This window comes from Chiloscyllium plagiosum, chromosome 1 (genome assembly GCF_004010195.1).
Source record: "Chiloscyllium plagiosum isolate BGI_BamShark_2017 chromosome 1, ASM401019v2, whole genome shotgun sequence".
In the NCBI taxonomy this organism is placed as follows: domain Eukaryota; kingdom Metazoa; phylum Chordata; class Chondrichthyes; order Orectolobiformes; family Hemiscylliidae; genus Chiloscyllium; species Chiloscyllium plagiosum.
The window spans coordinates 146,604,319-146,623,391 of record NC_057710.1 but is presented as its reverse complement, the minus strand read 5'-3'; the positions used below and the strand labels follow the sequence as shown (position 1 = coordinate 146,623,391).

The following is a 19,073-nucleotide window of genomic DNA, read 5'->3' as shown; positions in this document are numbered from 1 at the left end:
CTTCACCCACTTGCCCATCTTCATTTCTCAAAAACAAAGTCAGAATTGTGTCTCCTCTAATTGGACTTCTCACATATTGTTTAATAAAAATTTTCCTAGACATAGAACATGAATTTTTCACCCTCAATACCCCTTTATATTGCTTGAAACCAAATAGATATTGGGCTAGTGATAGTCTCCCAAATTATTGTCCTGTCACTCACAGGCAAAAATTTGTCTACGTATGTGTTCTTCTATCCCTCTCTCACTGGGGGTCTGTTGTATACTACTTGTAGTGCGACTGCCCCTTTTTTAAGGTCAACCCATAAAGCCTCATTTCTTAACCTGTTAACTCTTCTCATAGCTGTAATTGATTTTTTTTTCCCTCAATACTGCAATCCACTGCCCCCCTTTTTATCTCAGCCACTCAATCCCGCCTGAAAATACTTTATGCAGGGATACTGAGCTGCCAATTTTGCCCCGCTTTTAACCAGGTTTCTGTTATAGCAATGACATCATGCTGCCATGAGTCTGCACCCTCAGTTCATTTGCCTTGTTTGTAGGCATTTGACATGCTTGCCTTCATCGGTCAGAACACTAAGTACAGGAATTAGAACGGTATGTTATGGCTGTTCAACACATTGGTAAGGCCACATTTGGAGTACTGCATACAATTCTGGCTACCCTGCTATAGAATGTTATTAAACTGGACAGAGTACAAAAACAAATTACAGGGGTGTTACTGAGACTGGAGGGCTTGAGTTATAAGGAGAGGCTAGATAGGCTAGAACATTTTCCATGAACATAAAAGGCTGAGGGTTTATAAAATCACATAGATAAGGTGAATAACCAGGGTCTTTTCCCCAGAGTTGAGGAGTCCAAAACTAGAGGGTGTAGGTTTAGGGTGAGAGGGGAAGGATTTAAAAGGGACCTGAGGGGCAACCTTTTCAAACAGAAAGTGGTGCATATATGGAACAAGCTGCCAGAGAAAGTGAGTAAGTACAATTACAACATTTAAAATACATTTAGACAGATTCATGGACATGAAGAGTTTAGAGGGATATAGTCCAAATGCAGACAAACGGGACTAGTTCAGTTAGAAAACAAGTTGGCACGGATGAGTTGGGCCAAAGGATCCATTTCCATTTTTCCATGACTCTGTAATTCTCCTTGCATTAAAGCATAAACAGCTCAAACCCATCAATTTTCTTTACTGGATGCTTTTTAATCCACATTTCTTTTGTCTTTCTGAGATACTGATTGTATCACTAACTAATGTTCTACCTCCTGTATCCGATCAGAATCTGACCCATCTAAGCCTACACTTTGGTTCCCATTCCCCTGCGGCACTAATTTAAAATCTCGCCAACAGAACAACACCTCATCTGAACTACTGGCGATACAGGACGTTTGGGTGGTGGTGGGGCGAATAGCAAATTTGAAGAATAGACCATTTGATCCTTCGAGCCGCCTTCACCATTCATTATGACCATGGCTGATCACTGAACTCAGCAGCCAGTTCCAACATTCCCCCATAATGTTTCAGCCCTATAGCCCTAAGTGATATATTCAATCCACTTGAAATCTTACAATGTTTTGTCTTTCACTGGTAGTGAATTCTATAAGCTCCCCCTCAGTGGGTGAAGACATTTCTGCTTGTCTTAATCCTAAATGATGAAGCCCTTCCAATTGAAGGGCTTTTGCCTGAAACGTCAATTTTCCTGCTCCTCGGATGCTGCCTGACCTGCCGTGCTTTTCCAGCACCACTCTAATCTTGACTCTAATCTCCAGCATCTGCAGTACCCATTTTCGCTTAGTCCTAAATGGTACACCCTGTGTCTTTTGACTGTGAGTCCTGGTTCTGGGCTTTCCATCATCAGGAACATCCTTCCTGCATTGAACTTAGTTTGTCCTATCTGAATTTTATAAGCTTCAATGAGATCAACCCTTGTTCTTCTGAACTCCAGCAAATACAATCCTAAGGACAGCAGGAAGCATCAGTCCCATCTTTTAATCATCAATAATTAGATATTATCCACCCTATCAATTTTGGGTTTTCCTTAAACATATAGCCAGAGTGATACTGTTATTTTAATATATTTATAATGCTACTCAATACAGAACACAACACCAATTTCCAAAGTGGAACGTTAACTCAGCTACAGGAGCGCAGACTGACACAAAATACTAAGTCAGTAGTTCCGCCAAAACTCGAGTATCAGTTTGATTCAGGCCCCTATGATGCATCCCAACAGTTTAATAAACAAGCTTGACTGATAACTCTTGAATCTGAGTGACTACATGCCTTAATTTTACCAATAAGTCTCCTTTATACAAATTTCAGAGTGTCGTAATTATGGCATATTAACACAAGAAAGCTATCAAATTTGTCATAAACAAGCTGACTCTACATATTTATGCTAGTTGTTTTTAATTAACTCATCTTTTAGGTTGGATTAATTTTCTCAGGTGAGCTTCTGGCATGCCTCAGGAATGCCAGTAAACAAAATTTAGGCTAATGTCTTCTAAATATTTGTGAAGATTTAACTGAAATGTTTTAATTCATAACTTTTGATTTAGTCAGACTCTAAATTCTGGGCTATATTCTTCCCCTTAAACAGACAAACTAGAATTGCATTATCTGAAGACCACATGTACAAAAATATCACACTGAACAGTAGGGAAATAAGTGTGACAACTAAATCGAACAATAAAAATGAGTACTTAACAGAGCAGAAAGGTTAGAGAACTTATCACCCAAAAATTCTAAAATGGAAAAAAAATCTGAGTTTTAAAAACAGGGTTGATCAAGAGCACAATCTTTTGGTCATACACTTATTTACAGCACAGGTGATCATTCATTTACAGCAATTTCAATCATTTACAGCACATTTACTGGTGGTCATTTGTGAGATATGATTTCACATGCATAAAGCCACGTTGACTCTTCCTAATCAGGTCTTGCCTTTCCAAGTACACGTACATCTTGTCCCTCAGGATTCCCTCCAACAACATGCCCACCACTGATGCCAGGCTCACTGGTCTATAGTTCCCTGGCATGTGCGTACCACCTTTCTAACAGTGGCACCACGTTAGCCAACCTCCAGTCTTTCAGCACCTCACCTGTGACTATCGATGATACCAAGTATCTCAGCAAGAGGCCCAGCAACCACTTCCCTAGCTTCCCACAGAGTTCTAGGATACACCTGATCAGGTCCTGGGGATTTATCCACTTTTATGCACTTCAAGACATCCAGCACTTCCTCCTCTGTAATAAGGACATTTTTCAAGATGTCACTATCCATTTCCCTACATCTTATATCTTCCATGTCCGTTTCCACAGTAAATATTAATGCAAAATACCCTATTAGTACCCCCCTCATCTCCTGTGACTCCACAGAAAGGCCGCCTTGCTGATCTTTGAGGGGCCCTATTCTCTCCCTAGTTACTCTTTTGTCCTTAATATATTTTTAAAAACCCTTTGGATTCTCCTTAATTCTATTTGCCAAAGCTATCTCATGTCCCCGTTTTGCCCTCCTCATTTCCCTCTTAAGTATACCCCTACAGCCTTTATACTCTTCTAAGGATTCACTCGATCTATCCTGTCTATACCTTACATATACTTCCTTCTTTTTCTTAACCAAACCCTCAATTTCTTTGGCCATCCAGCATTCCCTATACCTACCAGCCTTTCCCTTTCACCCTACCAGGAATATACTGTCTCGGGACTCTCGTTATCTCATTTCTGAGGGCTTCCCGATTTCCAGCTATCCCTTTATCTGCAAACATCTGCCCCTAAGAGCTTTTGAAAGCTCTTGTCTAATAGCATAAATGTACTTTTACCCCACTCGATGATATTGTTCAAAGGAGGGCAGCAAGTTTTAAACAGCAAATGCTGCCCATGCCTTAAGTTACACTAAATTCTCCACTGAGCCAAACTACATGTGCGACCAAGCTTCACATTTATTCAAATAGACATACTACCCCCAAGGGCAGTGTCATTTTGTTTTCTTTCCTTTATTCAGAAGTGCTTTTACAACCCGATCCCTTTTAAAAGCCATCACCCAAATCACCATGGTACTTTTTCACCCATTAACCACCGCCAGCAAATCATCTGCGTTTTCTGATTGATTAATTTACATGCAAAACGCATTAAGTGCAGTGTTTTTTTTTACATTTTAACCTATCTTCTAACCAACCTGTTCAGCAAAGTTATTACACACCTCTGAAGCGGGTGGAGCTTGAACCCAGGCCTCCCGCTCCAGAAGAATAAAGGGGATTCTGAAGGACCCTCTTCTGGCACGGTGGTAGTGTTCCTACCTCCAATCCAAAGGCCCAGTTTCAAGTTCCACCTGCTCCAGCAGTGTGTAATAATATCTCTGAACAGGTTGATTAGAAAAATAGGTTCAATTTTTATTTAAACAAAAGAGGATCCTGAAAGGATTGAAATGTGAAAACATGGAGTTTTTTTTTTTAAAAAGGCTGATGTACAAGCTGGATCAGTGTAAGGGGACAAGAAAGTTGCTGATGGGTGGAGAGGAAGAATACATTTCAATAAAGTGCCACTCCTTAGGTCCAATACAAAACTTCCTAATCAGGCAACTAATTTGCAACTTATTGAAAGGCTTAGTTCATGAAGTTAAATGCTTTTTCTAAAATATCTTTTCTAGAAGGAACAATCTGATTCAGGACCCATGTTTGGTTTGGTCAATCTCTCCATCTCACCGTTTCTTCCAAAATGGAAGTGATTACCATGAAAAAGAAAGAGAAGAGATGGTTTTGCAATGGATTTTCTTCAGATGCCCACACAGCGGAGTGTGGTGAATAAGCAAGAGGACACATGGTCTCCATTTGGAATCAAAGAACCCCGAGTTTGAAAATACTGAAGTTGTGGCAAAAGATGACCAGTCGCCTGAAATCAAGCAGTGGAATACTGGCCATGAAGTGCAATAAAATAAAATAAAATAAAATTTTACTTGTCACTAATTTAATGATTTACAATAAATGAATTAATACTGCTATTTATTAAATATACACAGATTAATGCATCAGCACCTAAGGCCCTGACTGAGTCAGGTTCACAGAGTACAGACAAACCCCAATTCTGAAGGCCCAACCTGTAAGAATGGCTGTCCACACCTCCCGAGTTTGGTCAGGAGGACCACAATAAATTGGGAGGTGATCCGCAAACAGTTGAGGGGACAACTGGTTTCTGAGATAGGCTAGGTGGAAAACCGACCTGAAGGCTCTGGCACCGCGTTCAATCGTTAAAATTAAGTATTAAATATCCCTCCTGCTCCCACTCTCTCATTCGCCATGCCCATCCAAGCTAGGTTCAACCCAGACGTGCCAAAACAATGAGGATGCAACCCATGCTCAGTCATGACCGAAAGGAGCCTCACACTGACCAGCAAGGTCAGCTGTGAGGTTGTGTGACTGCACTAATTGGTATGTCAAGTTAAGTCACAGATTCTGTAAGGACACAGTTAAGCACTAAGTGAATGAGTGCTCACAGAGGAAACAAGTAGCACTGAGATGCAGCCTGGTCCCATCCATGAGCGCAACATATGCTAGCAACAGCCTCTCAATACTAGGTGCCGTTGCACTCCGCAATACAGCTCTGTGTTTCCAGAGCATACCGCAATTAGATATGTACAATGATGGTCATAAAGGGCTGACAAACTTTGGATGACAAAGTTAATAGAAATTGGAGTTCGTGCAGCTGGTGATCATGGATCACGCTGACCAAAATGGGGACTGTCTGCAGCCAATGGCTGGTTGAAGTCACCAGATACCCGCTCTTAACTTCTATAACAAAAATTCTTGCCTCTTAGCTGTTTCAGTGCGTTTGGGGTAAGCTTGGAAGCTGAACATGAATGAGTTGCAACATAGCAACAAGCAATAATCCTTAATTGGCAACTTGCCAACCCCTGATGTGAAATTCACCACACTGCCCTGCAAGTTAATAAAAGATGCCAAATGACCGGAGACTGACAACTTTAATGTGAAGACAAAGTTTTCACAGTGAGGACACTGTCCGTTGTGTAATGTGCAACCAACACTGTGCTAAGTGGAAAAGTCTGACAACCTGAAACTGGGCTCCTGAGAGATATTCTGAGCAGGCAGAATTGAAAACTCTCACAATATTTATTTAACCTGTGACCAAGATCATCTCTCATCCCCAAGATCCATCTCGCCAAGTCAGCTGATTTATAACATATTGCAACAGGAGCTTTTTTTTTGAATAGTGCACCGATCTGGTGAAGCTGCAAGAAATGGCTCCCACGTTCAAAATATAAAACCAAACTACAAATAAAGCCAAGCATTTCAAACCGAATGAAATAAACCCAAATTCAGTACCCCTACCACATCCATTGATGCACAAAAGGAGGACACCTCATTCAACTATAGGCAGGTGCACAAGACAATGTTAAAGGGATTGTGAGCACGGGAGCCGTGGATTACTAAGGAAGTTGAATGTCTTGTCAACAGGAAAAAGAAGTCTTATATTAGGATGAGATGTGAAAGCTCAGTTAGGGCGCTTGAGAGTTACAAGTTAGCCAGGAAAGACCTAAAGAGAGAGCTAAGAAGATCCAGGAGGGGACATGAGAATTCATTAGCGGATAGGATCAAGGAAAACCTTAAGGCTTTCAACAGATATGTCAGGAATAAAACAATCATTGGAGTAGGATTAGGGTCGAGGGTGTGGTGCTGGAAAAGCACAGCAGGTCAGGCAGCATCCGAGGAGCAGGCAAATCGACATTTTTAAAAAATCTTTCCAGCACCACACTCTCAACCCCAATCTCCAGCATCGGCAGTCCTCACTTTCACCTGGAGTAGGATGAGGGCCAATCAAGGTCAGTAATGGGAAGCTGTGGGCGGAACCAGAGGAGATGGGGAAGCTTGAAATGAATATTTTTCCATCAGTATTCACATCAGAAAAAGACAATGTTGTTGAGGAGAATACTGAGATAAAGGCTACTAGACTAGGTAAGATTGAGGTTCACAAGGAGGAGGTGTTAGTGTTTCTGGAAAGTGTGAAAATAGATAAGTCACCTGGACCTGATGGGATTTATCCTCAGATTCTCTGGGAAGCCAGGGAGGAGATTGCTGAGCCTTTGACTTTGATCTTTTAGTCATCATTGTCTACAGGAATAGTGCCAGAAGTTTGGAGAATCGCAAATGTTGTTCCTTTGTTCAAGAAGGGGAGTAGAGATAACCCTGGCAATTATAGACCAGTGAGCCTTACTTCGGTTGTGGGTGAAGTGTTAGAAAAGTTTATAAGAGGTAGGATTTATAATAATCTGGAAAGGAATAATATGATTAGGGATAGTGCCTCACAAACCTTATTGAGTTGAGATGGCAACCAAACAGGTGGATGAGGGTAAAGCGATTGATGTGCTGTATATGGATTTCAGCAAGGCATTTGATAAGGATCCCAAAGGTAGGCTATTGCACAAAATACAGAGGCATGGGATTGAGGGTGTTTTTGCAGTTTGGATCAGAAATTAGCTAGCTGGAAGAAGACAAAAGGGTGGTGGTTGATGGGAAATGATCGTCCTGGAGTTCAGTTACTAGTGGTGTACCACAAGGATCTGTTTTGAGGTCATTGGTGTTTGTCATTTTTATTAACGACCTGGATGAGGGTGTTGAAGGAAGGAAGCAAATTTGCGGATGACACTAAGGTTGGTAGAGTTGTGGATAGTGCAGAAGGATGTTGTAGGTTACAGAGGGACATAAATAAGCTGCAGAGCTGAGCTGAGAGGTCGCAAATGGAGTTCAATGTGGAAAAGTGTGAGGTGATTCACTTTGAAAGGAGCAACAGGAATGCAGAGTACTGGACTAATGGTAAGATTCTTGATTTGGAGATGCCGGGGTTGGACTGGGGTGTACAAAATCACACAACACCAGGTTATAGTCCAACAGGTTTAATTGGAAGCACACTAGCTTTCGGAGCGACATTCCTTCATCAGGTGATAGTGGAGGCCTCAATCCTAACACAGAATTTTTAGCAAAAATCATCAGTTACATCACACTTTAAATTTTTGCTATAAATTCTGTGTTAGGATAGAGCCCTCCACTATCACCTGAAGGAGCGTCGCTCTGAAAGCTAGTGTGCTTCCAATTAAACTTGTTGGACTATATGCTGGTGTTGTGTGATTTTTAACTTGGTAAGATTCTTGGTAGTGTAAATGAGCAGATAGATCTCGGTGCCCACATACATAGATCCCTGAAAGTTGCCACCCAGGTTGATAGGGTTGTTAAGATAGCATACGGTGTGTGTTAGCTTTTATTGGTAAAAGGATTGAGTTTCGAGGTCATGCTGGTGCGACCACACTTAAAGTATTACATACAGTTCTGGTCACCGCACTATAGGAGGGATGTGGAAGCTTTGGAAAGAATTCGGAGGAGATTTACCATGTTGCCTGGCATGGAGGGAAGGTCTTACAAGGAAAGGTTGAGGAACTTGAGGCTGTTTTCATTAGAGAGAAGAAGGTTGAGAGGTGACTTAATTAAGACATATGAGATAATCAGAGGGTTAGATAGGGTGGACAGTGAGAGCCTTTTTCCTCAGATGATGATGGCTAGTAAGAGGGGACATAGCTTTAAATTGAAGGGTGATAGATATAGGACAAATGTCAGAGGTAGTTTCTTTACTCAGAGAGTAGTAGGGGCATGGATTGCACTGCCTGTAACAGTAGTAGACTCGCCAACTTTAAGGGCATTTAAATAGTCATTGGATAAACATATGGATGATAATGGAATAGTGTAGGTTAGATGGGCTTCAGATTGGTTTCACAGGTTGGCGCAACACTGAGGGCCGAAGGGCCTGTACTGTTCTGTATGTTCTATCTCCAGCCAAAACTCCAAACAGATGTTACTGCTTGACTTCATTCTAAAACCCTGCAAATTTAGTCCACTCATTTGACACTCAAGAGTCATAGAGCCCTACCGCATGGAGTCAGGCTCTTTGGTCCAAACTGGTCCACGCCGACCAAAATGTCCGCCCACGCAAACCCCATTTCTCTGCACTTGGCCCATACCCTCCTAATCCTTTCCTATCCATGTATTTGTCCAAATGCCTTTTAGATGTTGTTAATGTACCTGCCTCAAACACTTACGCTGGTAGCTCATTCCACGTGCATACAACCCTCTGAAAAAATAAGTTGCCCTCAGGTTCCTTTTTATTCTTTCCCCTTTAATCTTAAACTGATGCCCACTGGTCCTCGATTCCCCAAGCCTGGGAAAAAAGAGTGCATTTGCTCTATCCATGCCTCTTATAATCTTATACACCTCTATAAGGTCCCCCCCTTAGTCTCCTACACTCTCAAGAAAAACTTCCTAGCTTGTCCCAACATCTCCCTATAACTCAGACCATTGAGTCCAGGCAACATCTTTGTAAATTTCTTTTGCATTCTTTCCAGTTTAATAACTTCCTTCCTATAACAAGGTGACCAAAACTGAACACAATACTTCAAGTGCGGCCTCACCAATGTCCTGTATAACTGCATTATAACTTCCCAATTTCTGTACTCAGTGCCCTGACTGATGAAGGACAGTGTGCCAAAAGTCTTCTTCATTGCCCTGTCTACCTGTGACTCCACTTTCAGAGAACCATGCACCTGAACTCCAAGGTCCTTCTGTTCCATGACACTCCTTAAGGCCCTACCATTCTCCCTGAAACTCCTACCTTGATTTGACTTTCCAAAATGCAAGACCTCACGCTTACCTATATTAAACTCCATTTTGCCATTTCTCGGCCCACTTCCTCAGCTGATCACGGTCCTGCTACAATTTCTGATAACCTTCCTCACTGTCCATGATATCACTTATTTTAGCGTCATCTGCAAACATACTAATCATGCCTTGTACATTCTCGTCTAAATCATTGATATAGATAACAAACAGTGATGGGCCCAGCACTCAAAGCATTTCAGTAAACCGAATGTTGCAAAAGCAAAAGACCCTTATAGTATATTGACTGGAGTGCTGAAGACACCCAGCAGGACAAAACACCTCGCCTGGCTTTTAAAACACTTTTTGTTTTGTCCTTCAGTGGTAGTATCTAGGGTTACAGAGAAAGATTAATGAACTTGTGGTCCAGAACAGCCATAGAACATAGAACAATAGAGTGCTAGCAAACCTACCCCCCAGGATATTGGTGCCCTTCTGGTTCATGATTTAGAAGACAGTCAAACATGCTCAAGAAAGTGACTGGTTTAACCTACCCCTGTTCCTAACCTTATGAAATTAGGGCACAATATAATTAAAGACAAAACTCAAAATCACCCTTGTGGTCACCTTCAGAAAGCCACACTCCAACAAACTTTGAAACTTACCAAAATAGCAATCCTTCAAGAAGATTTATAGGAGAGGACTGGCATTGCAACAAATTAAGCGTTCATACCTATTCCACTTTCTTCATACAAAGTTCTCTCACGTTCAATGCTGTGCTTGAGAACGGCTTCCCGAGCTTCATGCTGTCTTCCTTGTCTGCCTTTGATAGTATTCGCCAATTCAATTTGTTCTAACTCAGAATCGAACCTGTGCAAATACCTGGAGTAGGATACAAGTCAGATTTCTAAGTGAAAAATCATATGTCATAATAAATACTGCAGAATTAGCCTTACATTTCACTGTACGGAATGTGCCCAAAAGGTTTCAGCAAGATTTTGAGCAGATTTGTTGTAATCTGGTGCCTGATCCAGTATGCTCCCTCTGCAGAGTAATTGAGTATAGTTCAAGCAGCACTGAGGCTCTTTAACTAAGGGGAATTTTAAGTCACAAATAAATGGACTGGCTTAGTTCAGGTGGGAAGTTAAAAAGCAAGAAATTTGAAAGGAAACCAAAATCTCCTTGAACCCAATGAATTTCCAGTTTTGATAGAAGTAGAACTTGGAGCAGACAACTCATTTGCTCATGGGAGATGGGTTGGCCACGTAAATATTGTAATGAAACTGCATGATTGCACAGTAGTTGCTTTCCCTGCACTTGGAAATCTCAGCAGGCGAGAATGGGCAAATCCAACCAACAGATGCCTTTAGAGCCATGTTTTTGGCCAGGAGGCAGGCAGTAATCTGCCTGCTGCCCTGAAGTCCGGAATCAAATCTCAGTAAGTTCCATCATTCTTCCCAACTATGATCCACTTTCCAATGCTCCCCATGACCGTGATTAGACCTTCAGAACCCCTCTACTTTACTAGAGCCACCTGTGTTCAGATTAGATACCCTACACAGCCTTGTATTGCGACAATTCCAACCCAACATTCAGCCAATCTGTCAATTAAAGTAGGAAGTATAAAGCAGAATGGGGAAACTAGGCTTAAAGCATATATATAAAGCAGAAGACTGAGAAAATGGCAATCAAGAGGAATAAGATTAACAGAAAACATAAAAGCATTTATTTTAACATTCCCAATACTAAATAATAACAAGTCAAATCTCTAAAATTGCAAAATTATACTTTCAGGGAAGTGGTCTTTCAATAATTAAAATTTATCATATTAAAGATGTGCTATTGCTGTGCGCACCAGTCTTAACCATTTCTGGCAACTACAATGTGGGATCTTTCTGGATTTTGCATGTGCAGCCTGAAATTCCTGTCTGACTTATTCCAAAATGACAGTTAGCATTGTCAGTTTCACCATTCTCATCAACACAAAATTCAGTTCAATATTTTAAACTGACCTAAACCCTTTTAGCCAAAAACACCCAAAGAACTGCAGGTGCTCAAAATCAGAAACAAAATCAAAATTTCTGGAAAAATTCAGAAGGAAGGCTCTGAAGCTTTTGAAGAATGGTCACTGGACCGGAAACATTAGCTCTGTTTTTTTCTCCACAGATGCTGCCAAACCTGCTGAGATCTAGAGTCATAGAATTATATAGCACAGAAACAAACCCTTCGGTCCAACTCACCTGCACCGACCAGATATCCTAAACCAATAATAGTCCCATTTGCCAGCATTTGGCCCATATCCCTCTAAACCCTTCCTATTCACGTATCCTTTCAAATTCTTTTAAAATGTTGTAATTGCACCATTTCCTCTGGCAGCTTGTTCTATACATGTTGCCCCTCAGGTACCTTTGAAATCGTTCACCTTTCACATTAAATCGGTGCCCTCTAGTTTTGGACTCTCTTACTCCAGGAAGACGACCTTGGCTATTCACCCTATCCGTTCCCGCATAATTTTATAAACCTCTATAAGGTCACCTTCAGCCTCCAACACTCCAGCTAAAATAGCCCCAGCCCACTCAGCCTCTCCCTTTACCTCAAACCTTCCAATCCCAGCAACATCCTTCTCAATCTTCTCTGAACTGTTAAGTTTAACAACATCTTTGCGATAGCAGAGAGACCAGAATTGAACATGGTATTCTAAAAGTGGCCTCAACAATGTCTGTGCAACCATAACATTACGTCCCAATTCTTATACTCAACCCAGATTTTCTAGCAATTGCTGATTTTGTTTCTAAACACTTTTGGTGACTCCCTAAGAAACATGCTTGTGAATGTTGCATAGTCAGTGGACAAGGGTATTGCCTCACTTTCACCAGAACTGGTTATATAACAAGCCACATGTTAGCAGTCATTCTCTTCACACATACTGCTTTTACCACAGACTTGCAGTAAATGGAATATTGTCCTTTCGCTTCTTCACTAAGTTGTTGCTCAAAAGTCAACAAAAAAGGAGGTTCTAAGTGTAATGACAGCAAGCACCATTCCATGTCAGTCTACAAAATCTCTGCTCAAACTCAGAAAGCATTGTGGCCTGCATTTTAAAATTAAATTAAAAATTACACTGTCCTAAGTTATCCTACATATTACTGAAACCTCTGCAGAGGCCATTACTGTTAAAACAGACATTCAAACAGCCAATAATTGACTAAAATAAATCAGAGAAGATACCATTTCTTCAGAAAATAACCTTTGCTGCATATAAAAAATAAGCAAAACAAGAACTAACACCTAACACTAAAACCTTTTTTTAGATTCGATTCCCTACTGTATGGAAACAGGCCCTTCAGCTCAACAACGACTCTCCAAAGAGTAACCCGCCCAGACCCATTCCCCTACCCTATAATTACCCTTAACTAATGCACCTCACACTATGGGCAATTCAGCATGGCCGGTTCACCTGACCCGCGCACCGTTGGATTGTGGGAGGAAACCGGAGGAAACCCATCTGGACACCGGGAGAATGTGCAAACTCCACACAGACAGCTGCCCGAGGCTGGAATCAAACCCGGGTCCCTGGCGCTGTGAGGCAGCAGTGCTAACTACAGAGCCATCATGCCGCCCAGTTTGCTAAGACTTACCAATGTATTCACTCCTTTTGCAATTCAGCTCTCCAGAATTTACTTTAATTTATCCTCACTGTTTCAGCTTTTCGTCAAGACTCAAACGTTTATAGAGATTATTCAGTGAGCTCTTGTTTAAGCAATGTTTCAGCTTTCATTCAAAACCTCACACTGTGGACTCCTCTGTGCAAACTTAGGAATGCTGCATTTGTGCCCAGTGATTTAAAAATCAGGATATCCTGATTCCTAAATAACTCTATACTTCTTGTCCTGTCTTTAGACAGACAGCCCCTGGCAAACTTTGACTCACTCTCTGTCTCTCTATGCTAAATGCTTGTTCTCACAATCAAGATTTCTTTTTCTAGTTCCGAGCTGGGCAACTCTTCCAATTTCTTGATCTCTGTCACCAGAAATGAGCTAGGGATTTCCCCCCCCACACTTTAAACAAAGAAGATATCGACTTATGCAAAGTTCAAAGTTTTGTTAACAGTTTCAATCTGGTTCTGGTTTTCCATTTCAGGCATTTTTTTGGCAAAGAAAGGCTATTGTCAACAAAAGTTGCATCTACTTTTCGACAAAATAATAAGAATCAAAGAAAGTAAGAAATACGTAAATGATTTGTGTGGCAGCTCTTGGAGCAAAGGTGAGCTAATGTGCTGCACCATCCAGTTGCAGCTCCACTTCAAGCTAAAGGAGTAACATTCTGAAACTTATCCAAACTCTCTCTTACTTTTCTATTATCTCACAGGCATCTTGCTTACTGTACTCAGTCTTGTTAGGCTCTAGGTTGCTTTGAAACCACAACAGCTTCTCACCTGTATCAAAAAACAAAGTTTTTCTAATTAGGAAAACAGATGAATTTGCAAAATAATATCAGGACTTTAACACATATTTGAATATAGTTCACCATCCCTATCAACAGTTTATGGAAATAAACAAAATGAATTTAGCAATGAAACTCACACCAGCATCCAGGAGTGTTTTAGCAGGATAAACTACTCACTGTTCAGAAGTAAAATTCCAACATTATTTGAAAGCTAGGCAGATTAGGCAGCTCCTGAGCTCTGCAAAAACCTATTTACAAAATAAGGAAATATCTATCTTAATTCCAGTGTACGTCTTGAGAACCCAAGAAAAATTCAAAGGGGAAATGACCGTTTTGTCTGCAAAAGATATTAATTTAATTAAGCCAAATAATTTATACTCTGATCGTGGCTTCTTCTTAACTTATTTAAAGTCTTACAAGGCAGGGAGTTGGGGATAAGGAGAACCATATACGGGGGGAGAATGCGGGTAAGTGGAGTTGAAATGCCCATCGGCCATGATTGAATGGCGGAGTGGACTCGATGGGCCAAATGGCCTTACTTCTGCTCCTATGTCTTATGGTCTTATATAATTGGTCTGAACAAGTGTTAATATATTCTTACCTTCAAAAAATTTGGAACTGAGGAGCATACTGAATCAATGATGATTTCTGCTACTGGATGAAGCTTGCCAAGAGATGCAACTTCCTCTGAATAATAGTTAATCCTCTCAATTCTTCATGAGCTATTTAATTGCCCATCTGCCTAATTAGAAGCTTATTACTACAATCATTTTCCGAGATAATCATCCGACTGTTTTCTGAGAGATTTAATTTAGCACTGAATCTTTGAAAATTGGGAAATCATCTGTGTAAGTTAGGTTAATGCATTGACTTTGAGAAGAACCAGCTACTGAAAAATAAATTCAGCACTACATTCAGTACAACGGCAAGGGACCATGATATCAGACAAGAATCTGGACAACCAAGGTTTGAAATTTGTGCACTTGAAAGCACAACAGTATGCAAATATTTATACTGCAAAAAAAAAGTGTACCGGTCTGCTAGTATTGAAGTCTGCACACAAGTAACTTTGCCATTGCACAACACAAATCTCAAAAAGGCAAGCAAACCATTGACTGCAGCTATAAAGCTGAAGTCCCAAAGGTTCCCCAACTTCAAATTTTACAATCACCTTCCATTTTCATCCCCACCCTACAATTTTATTACTCACCAATTATGTTCAGACGTATCGCCTTTCCACTCTTTATCCTGGATAGAAAATTTTAAGAAAAGATATTACATCGCAAAATGACAGCAGTTTCTTAAGACCTTTTGTCACAACATAACTGATGGCATTCTAAATCTTTTGTTCCAAAATAATCCACTTGGGTTAAGCCACCAATGGGCTTGGGAAAAAAGTGGTAAATATGCATCTATGGTGTACCTATGCTCCTGTTCGTGTGCTTAAATCTTGGTGGTGGCTGTGGGAGGACAATGGCTTATTCACCAGCAGCAGAACTAATCAGATTTCTGAGCAAAATGCTATTCCAACAGAAGGGAAGAATACAGCTAACAATTAGATCAAGTGAAAAGACCACATCTTTTTACTTTTTCCCGGTATTTCTAATTGTGGACGGAAATGAGAAAGTAACTCTTTTAAAAGCAAGGAATGCTGTTCGAGTGCTGCATGTTTTAACTGCAAATAAGCTGACAGTCATTATCAGCACCATTTACACAGCTGCCTGCTTGAGGTGGTTACAAAGTGGTTGTTGCTTTACAGCTTGGACAGCGAACAAGATACAGAAAAGCAATCAGATCTCCACCATAACAGGGGTTAGCTCCATTCTCTGCAATAAAAGCCACTTTAATCCTGATGAAAACCAGTTCATCTTTCCTTCAGCAGTTGCTGTAAGCTGGAACTTCTAATTGGTAAGTCAGAGATCATTTGTCAGTGAAAAAGCTACCCCGTGCCTCTTGCATACCAGTGGAAGCATCCAGGGAAAGACTACAAAAAAAGCAGTATTCTGACCTTTGGACTAATCCACCCAGGACTGACTGACCTGCCTCCCTTGGGGGGCGGGGGGGGGGTGTTTGTGGGTGTGCCCTCGTGCTTGTGTATAAGAGGGGAGTTTATAGGGAGACTAGAGTTTTAATCTGTGCCAATGGTTCATAATTAATTCTTTTGGCTTCAGTCAATTATTTGTAATAAATGGTAACTTCTGCCATGCTTTCTGTCAACCTGCGTATGAAAGTCAGGCTAACTGGGGAACCTTTACAAATATTTTAAAATCTTTAACTTTGGTGATGAACAGGGAGTAGTGGGACTTGATTTCTGGCATGCTACCCTACTTAGACATGGCACAAGCAATACAGAGGAACCCCGAATATCCAAAGGATAATGCCAGATAACATAGTTTAGCCAATCATTAGAAGCTTGCGATCTTGCCGGATAATCCAATATTCGACTAATCGAATGCCGAATAATCGAGGTTCCTCTATTTATTTAACAATTAATTACGTATGTTCTACAGTTAATAATTTCAAGATTTTACAATTAAGTGTTTAAGCAAAACAGATCAAAAAGATTTCTGAACATTGTTTAATTCCTGACTATTAAGATACACAGCTTTCCCAACAGTAAGTGCACGGTTTGGTATTAAACTTAACTAAGTAAATCAGAACCGTTCTAGGTTTCATTTCATTACATGGTAACTTGGTTAATTAATGATGACAACAGCACGAGAGAATAGAGGAGGAAAATTCACCCAGTCTTCCCAATCATGTACATTGATATGCAATGACGGCACAAATACAACAAAATTGATATATATCAAGCTTATTAACAGTGCCCAATCTTCTGGTGAAATTTTCTGTCCAACCTGAGCCCCAAATAATGACTATATTAGTGAAGTGTCAGGGATCACAGGGATATTAACAATCCTGCCTTTCAGATAGGGAAAACAAGGGAGAGAATTAAATTATGCCAGTTGTCAAAGGTTTATATGATAGTGCTGTACAAAACAGAAATATATATATATATGACCTTAGCCCAAATCCACTTTATCTAATGTCACCGACAGCTATGTTGCTTCATTTTCTTCTACACCTCCATTCACAACTTGCTCAGAATGGGATGAGGATGCATGTTGAAGGAATGCTGTCAAAAAACAATGCTGTCCTATTTTGAATGAGCAGTGGCCAAGTGGTATTGCCAGTGGTCTAGTAATATAGAGACCCAGGCCACGTTCTGGGTACTTGGGTTTTGAATTCTGCCATGGCAGATTATGGAACTCAATAAAAATCTGATAAGTAAAGATTAATGTGAAACCATTGCTGATTGGTGGAAAAACCTTCCGACATTTAGGGAAGGAAACTGCCGTTCATACCTGGTCTGGCCCTTATGTAACTCCAGATCCACAGCAATATGGTTGACACGAAACTGCCTTCTGGGCAACTTGGGACAAACAATAAACATTGGCCTAACCTGCAATGCCCATTTCCTGTGATTGAATTAAAAACAGAGAGGGAGGGGAAGTCTTCTACTTGGATGATGGCCTTGATAAGTTTCTCATAGATTTCATTACTTCCCTCTCTACTCCATCCCTCAGTTTCTTCAAAAACAAGGTCCACAGCATATACAATTTAATTGCAATCATAAATTCACCATTTGGGGGAAGTCACTTATGGATCCCTGACCATACAGACTCCATGATTAAGGATGACTGAGATTAAGCAAAATGATGTGAGGGATTCCAATTGTTGTCAAAAAATTAATTAATGGTAAGGTCCTAGGGAGTGTTGCTGAACAAAGAGACCTTGGAGTGCAGGTTCATAGCTCTTTGAAAGTGGAGTCGCAGATAGATAGGATAGCGAAGAAGGCGTTTGATACGTTTTCCTTTATTGGTCAGAGTTCTGAGTACAGGAGTTGGGAGGTCATGTTGCGGCTGTACAGGACATTGGTTAGGCCACTATTGGAATATTGTTTGCAGTTCTGGTCTCCTTCCTATCGGAAAGATGCTGTGAAACTTGAAAATAGGAAGGGTTTAGAGGGATATGGGCCGGGTGCTGGCAGATGGGATTAGATTGGGTTGGGACATCTGGTTGGCATGGACGGGTTAGACCAAAGGGTCTGTTTCCGTGCTGTACATCTCTATGACTCTAATAGCATTTTATATTTTTAAAATCTTTTAAACTGACAGATTAAAAGATTAAGCTGCAGTGGCAGGTTGATGAGAACCTGAGTGAGAGATTTTAACAAGGGTGCAAAGAAAGAAATGAAAGCTAGAAAACAAAAGTGAAGGCACAGTAAACAAGGGCAGATAATGCAAAAAACGTTGGAAAGCTGTTTAAAAAGGCACCATGTCCAAATGCCAGGCCACTCACAATAAGATGAATAAATGAACAGTTCCAGTTGGAAACTGGTACGATATAATTGCAATTACAGAGACATGTCTGAGAGATTCCCAGGCTGAGAACTGAATATCTAAGAGTATTTAGGAAGGACAAAATGAATGGAGGTGGGGTGGCATTGTTAATAAGAATGAACAATGGTGAGAAAGCAAGGAAGGAACAAAAAGCTAAATGTAGAGTTAGTCTGGATTTTACATGAGGGGTATGAAACATGACTAGACGTTGTCTCAAAACAGTAGTGGTAAGATAGAGTGTGGCATTAAATGGGAAATTAGAGAAGCATATAAGGGTGTTACAATAATCAGAGGTGTTTTAACCTACCGATAGACTGGGCATACCACTTAAGAATTCCTGGAGTGTATTTAGCCAAGTACATTCAGCAATCAATGAGGGAACAAGCTAGATTGGGTGTTTTGGAATGCAAAGAGCTTAATTAATAATCTTGTGCAAGTTCCTTTCAGGAAGAATGGGCCATAATATTCAATGGATAGAAATTCAAGTAGTCTAATCCATAGCCTGGTTCCTAAATCTAAACAAAACTAAACTGCCAAGGTATGAGGTGCGGGTTGGCTGCCATAGATTGG

General features: G+C 40.7%; 1 protein-coding gene across 1 annotated transcript in view; it reads right to left on the bottom strand.

The window, feature by feature from the left end:
• tma16 (translation machinery associated 16 homolog) overlaps window positions 1-19,073 on the bottom strand; it is a 48,786-nt gene that overhangs the window by 13,999 nt on the left and 15,714 nt on the right. The window contains exons 3-5 of the mRNA XM_043698881.1: window positions 15,311-15,348; window positions 14,005-14,089; window positions 10,388-10,536 (exon numbers count right to left, since the gene is read on the bottom strand). Coding sequence (XP_043554816.1) covers window positions 10,388-10,536; window positions 14,005-14,089; window positions 15,311-15,348 — 272 coding nt within the window. The remainder of the gene's footprint in view (window positions 1-10,387; window positions 10,537-14,004; window positions 14,090-15,310; window positions 15,349-19,073) is intronic.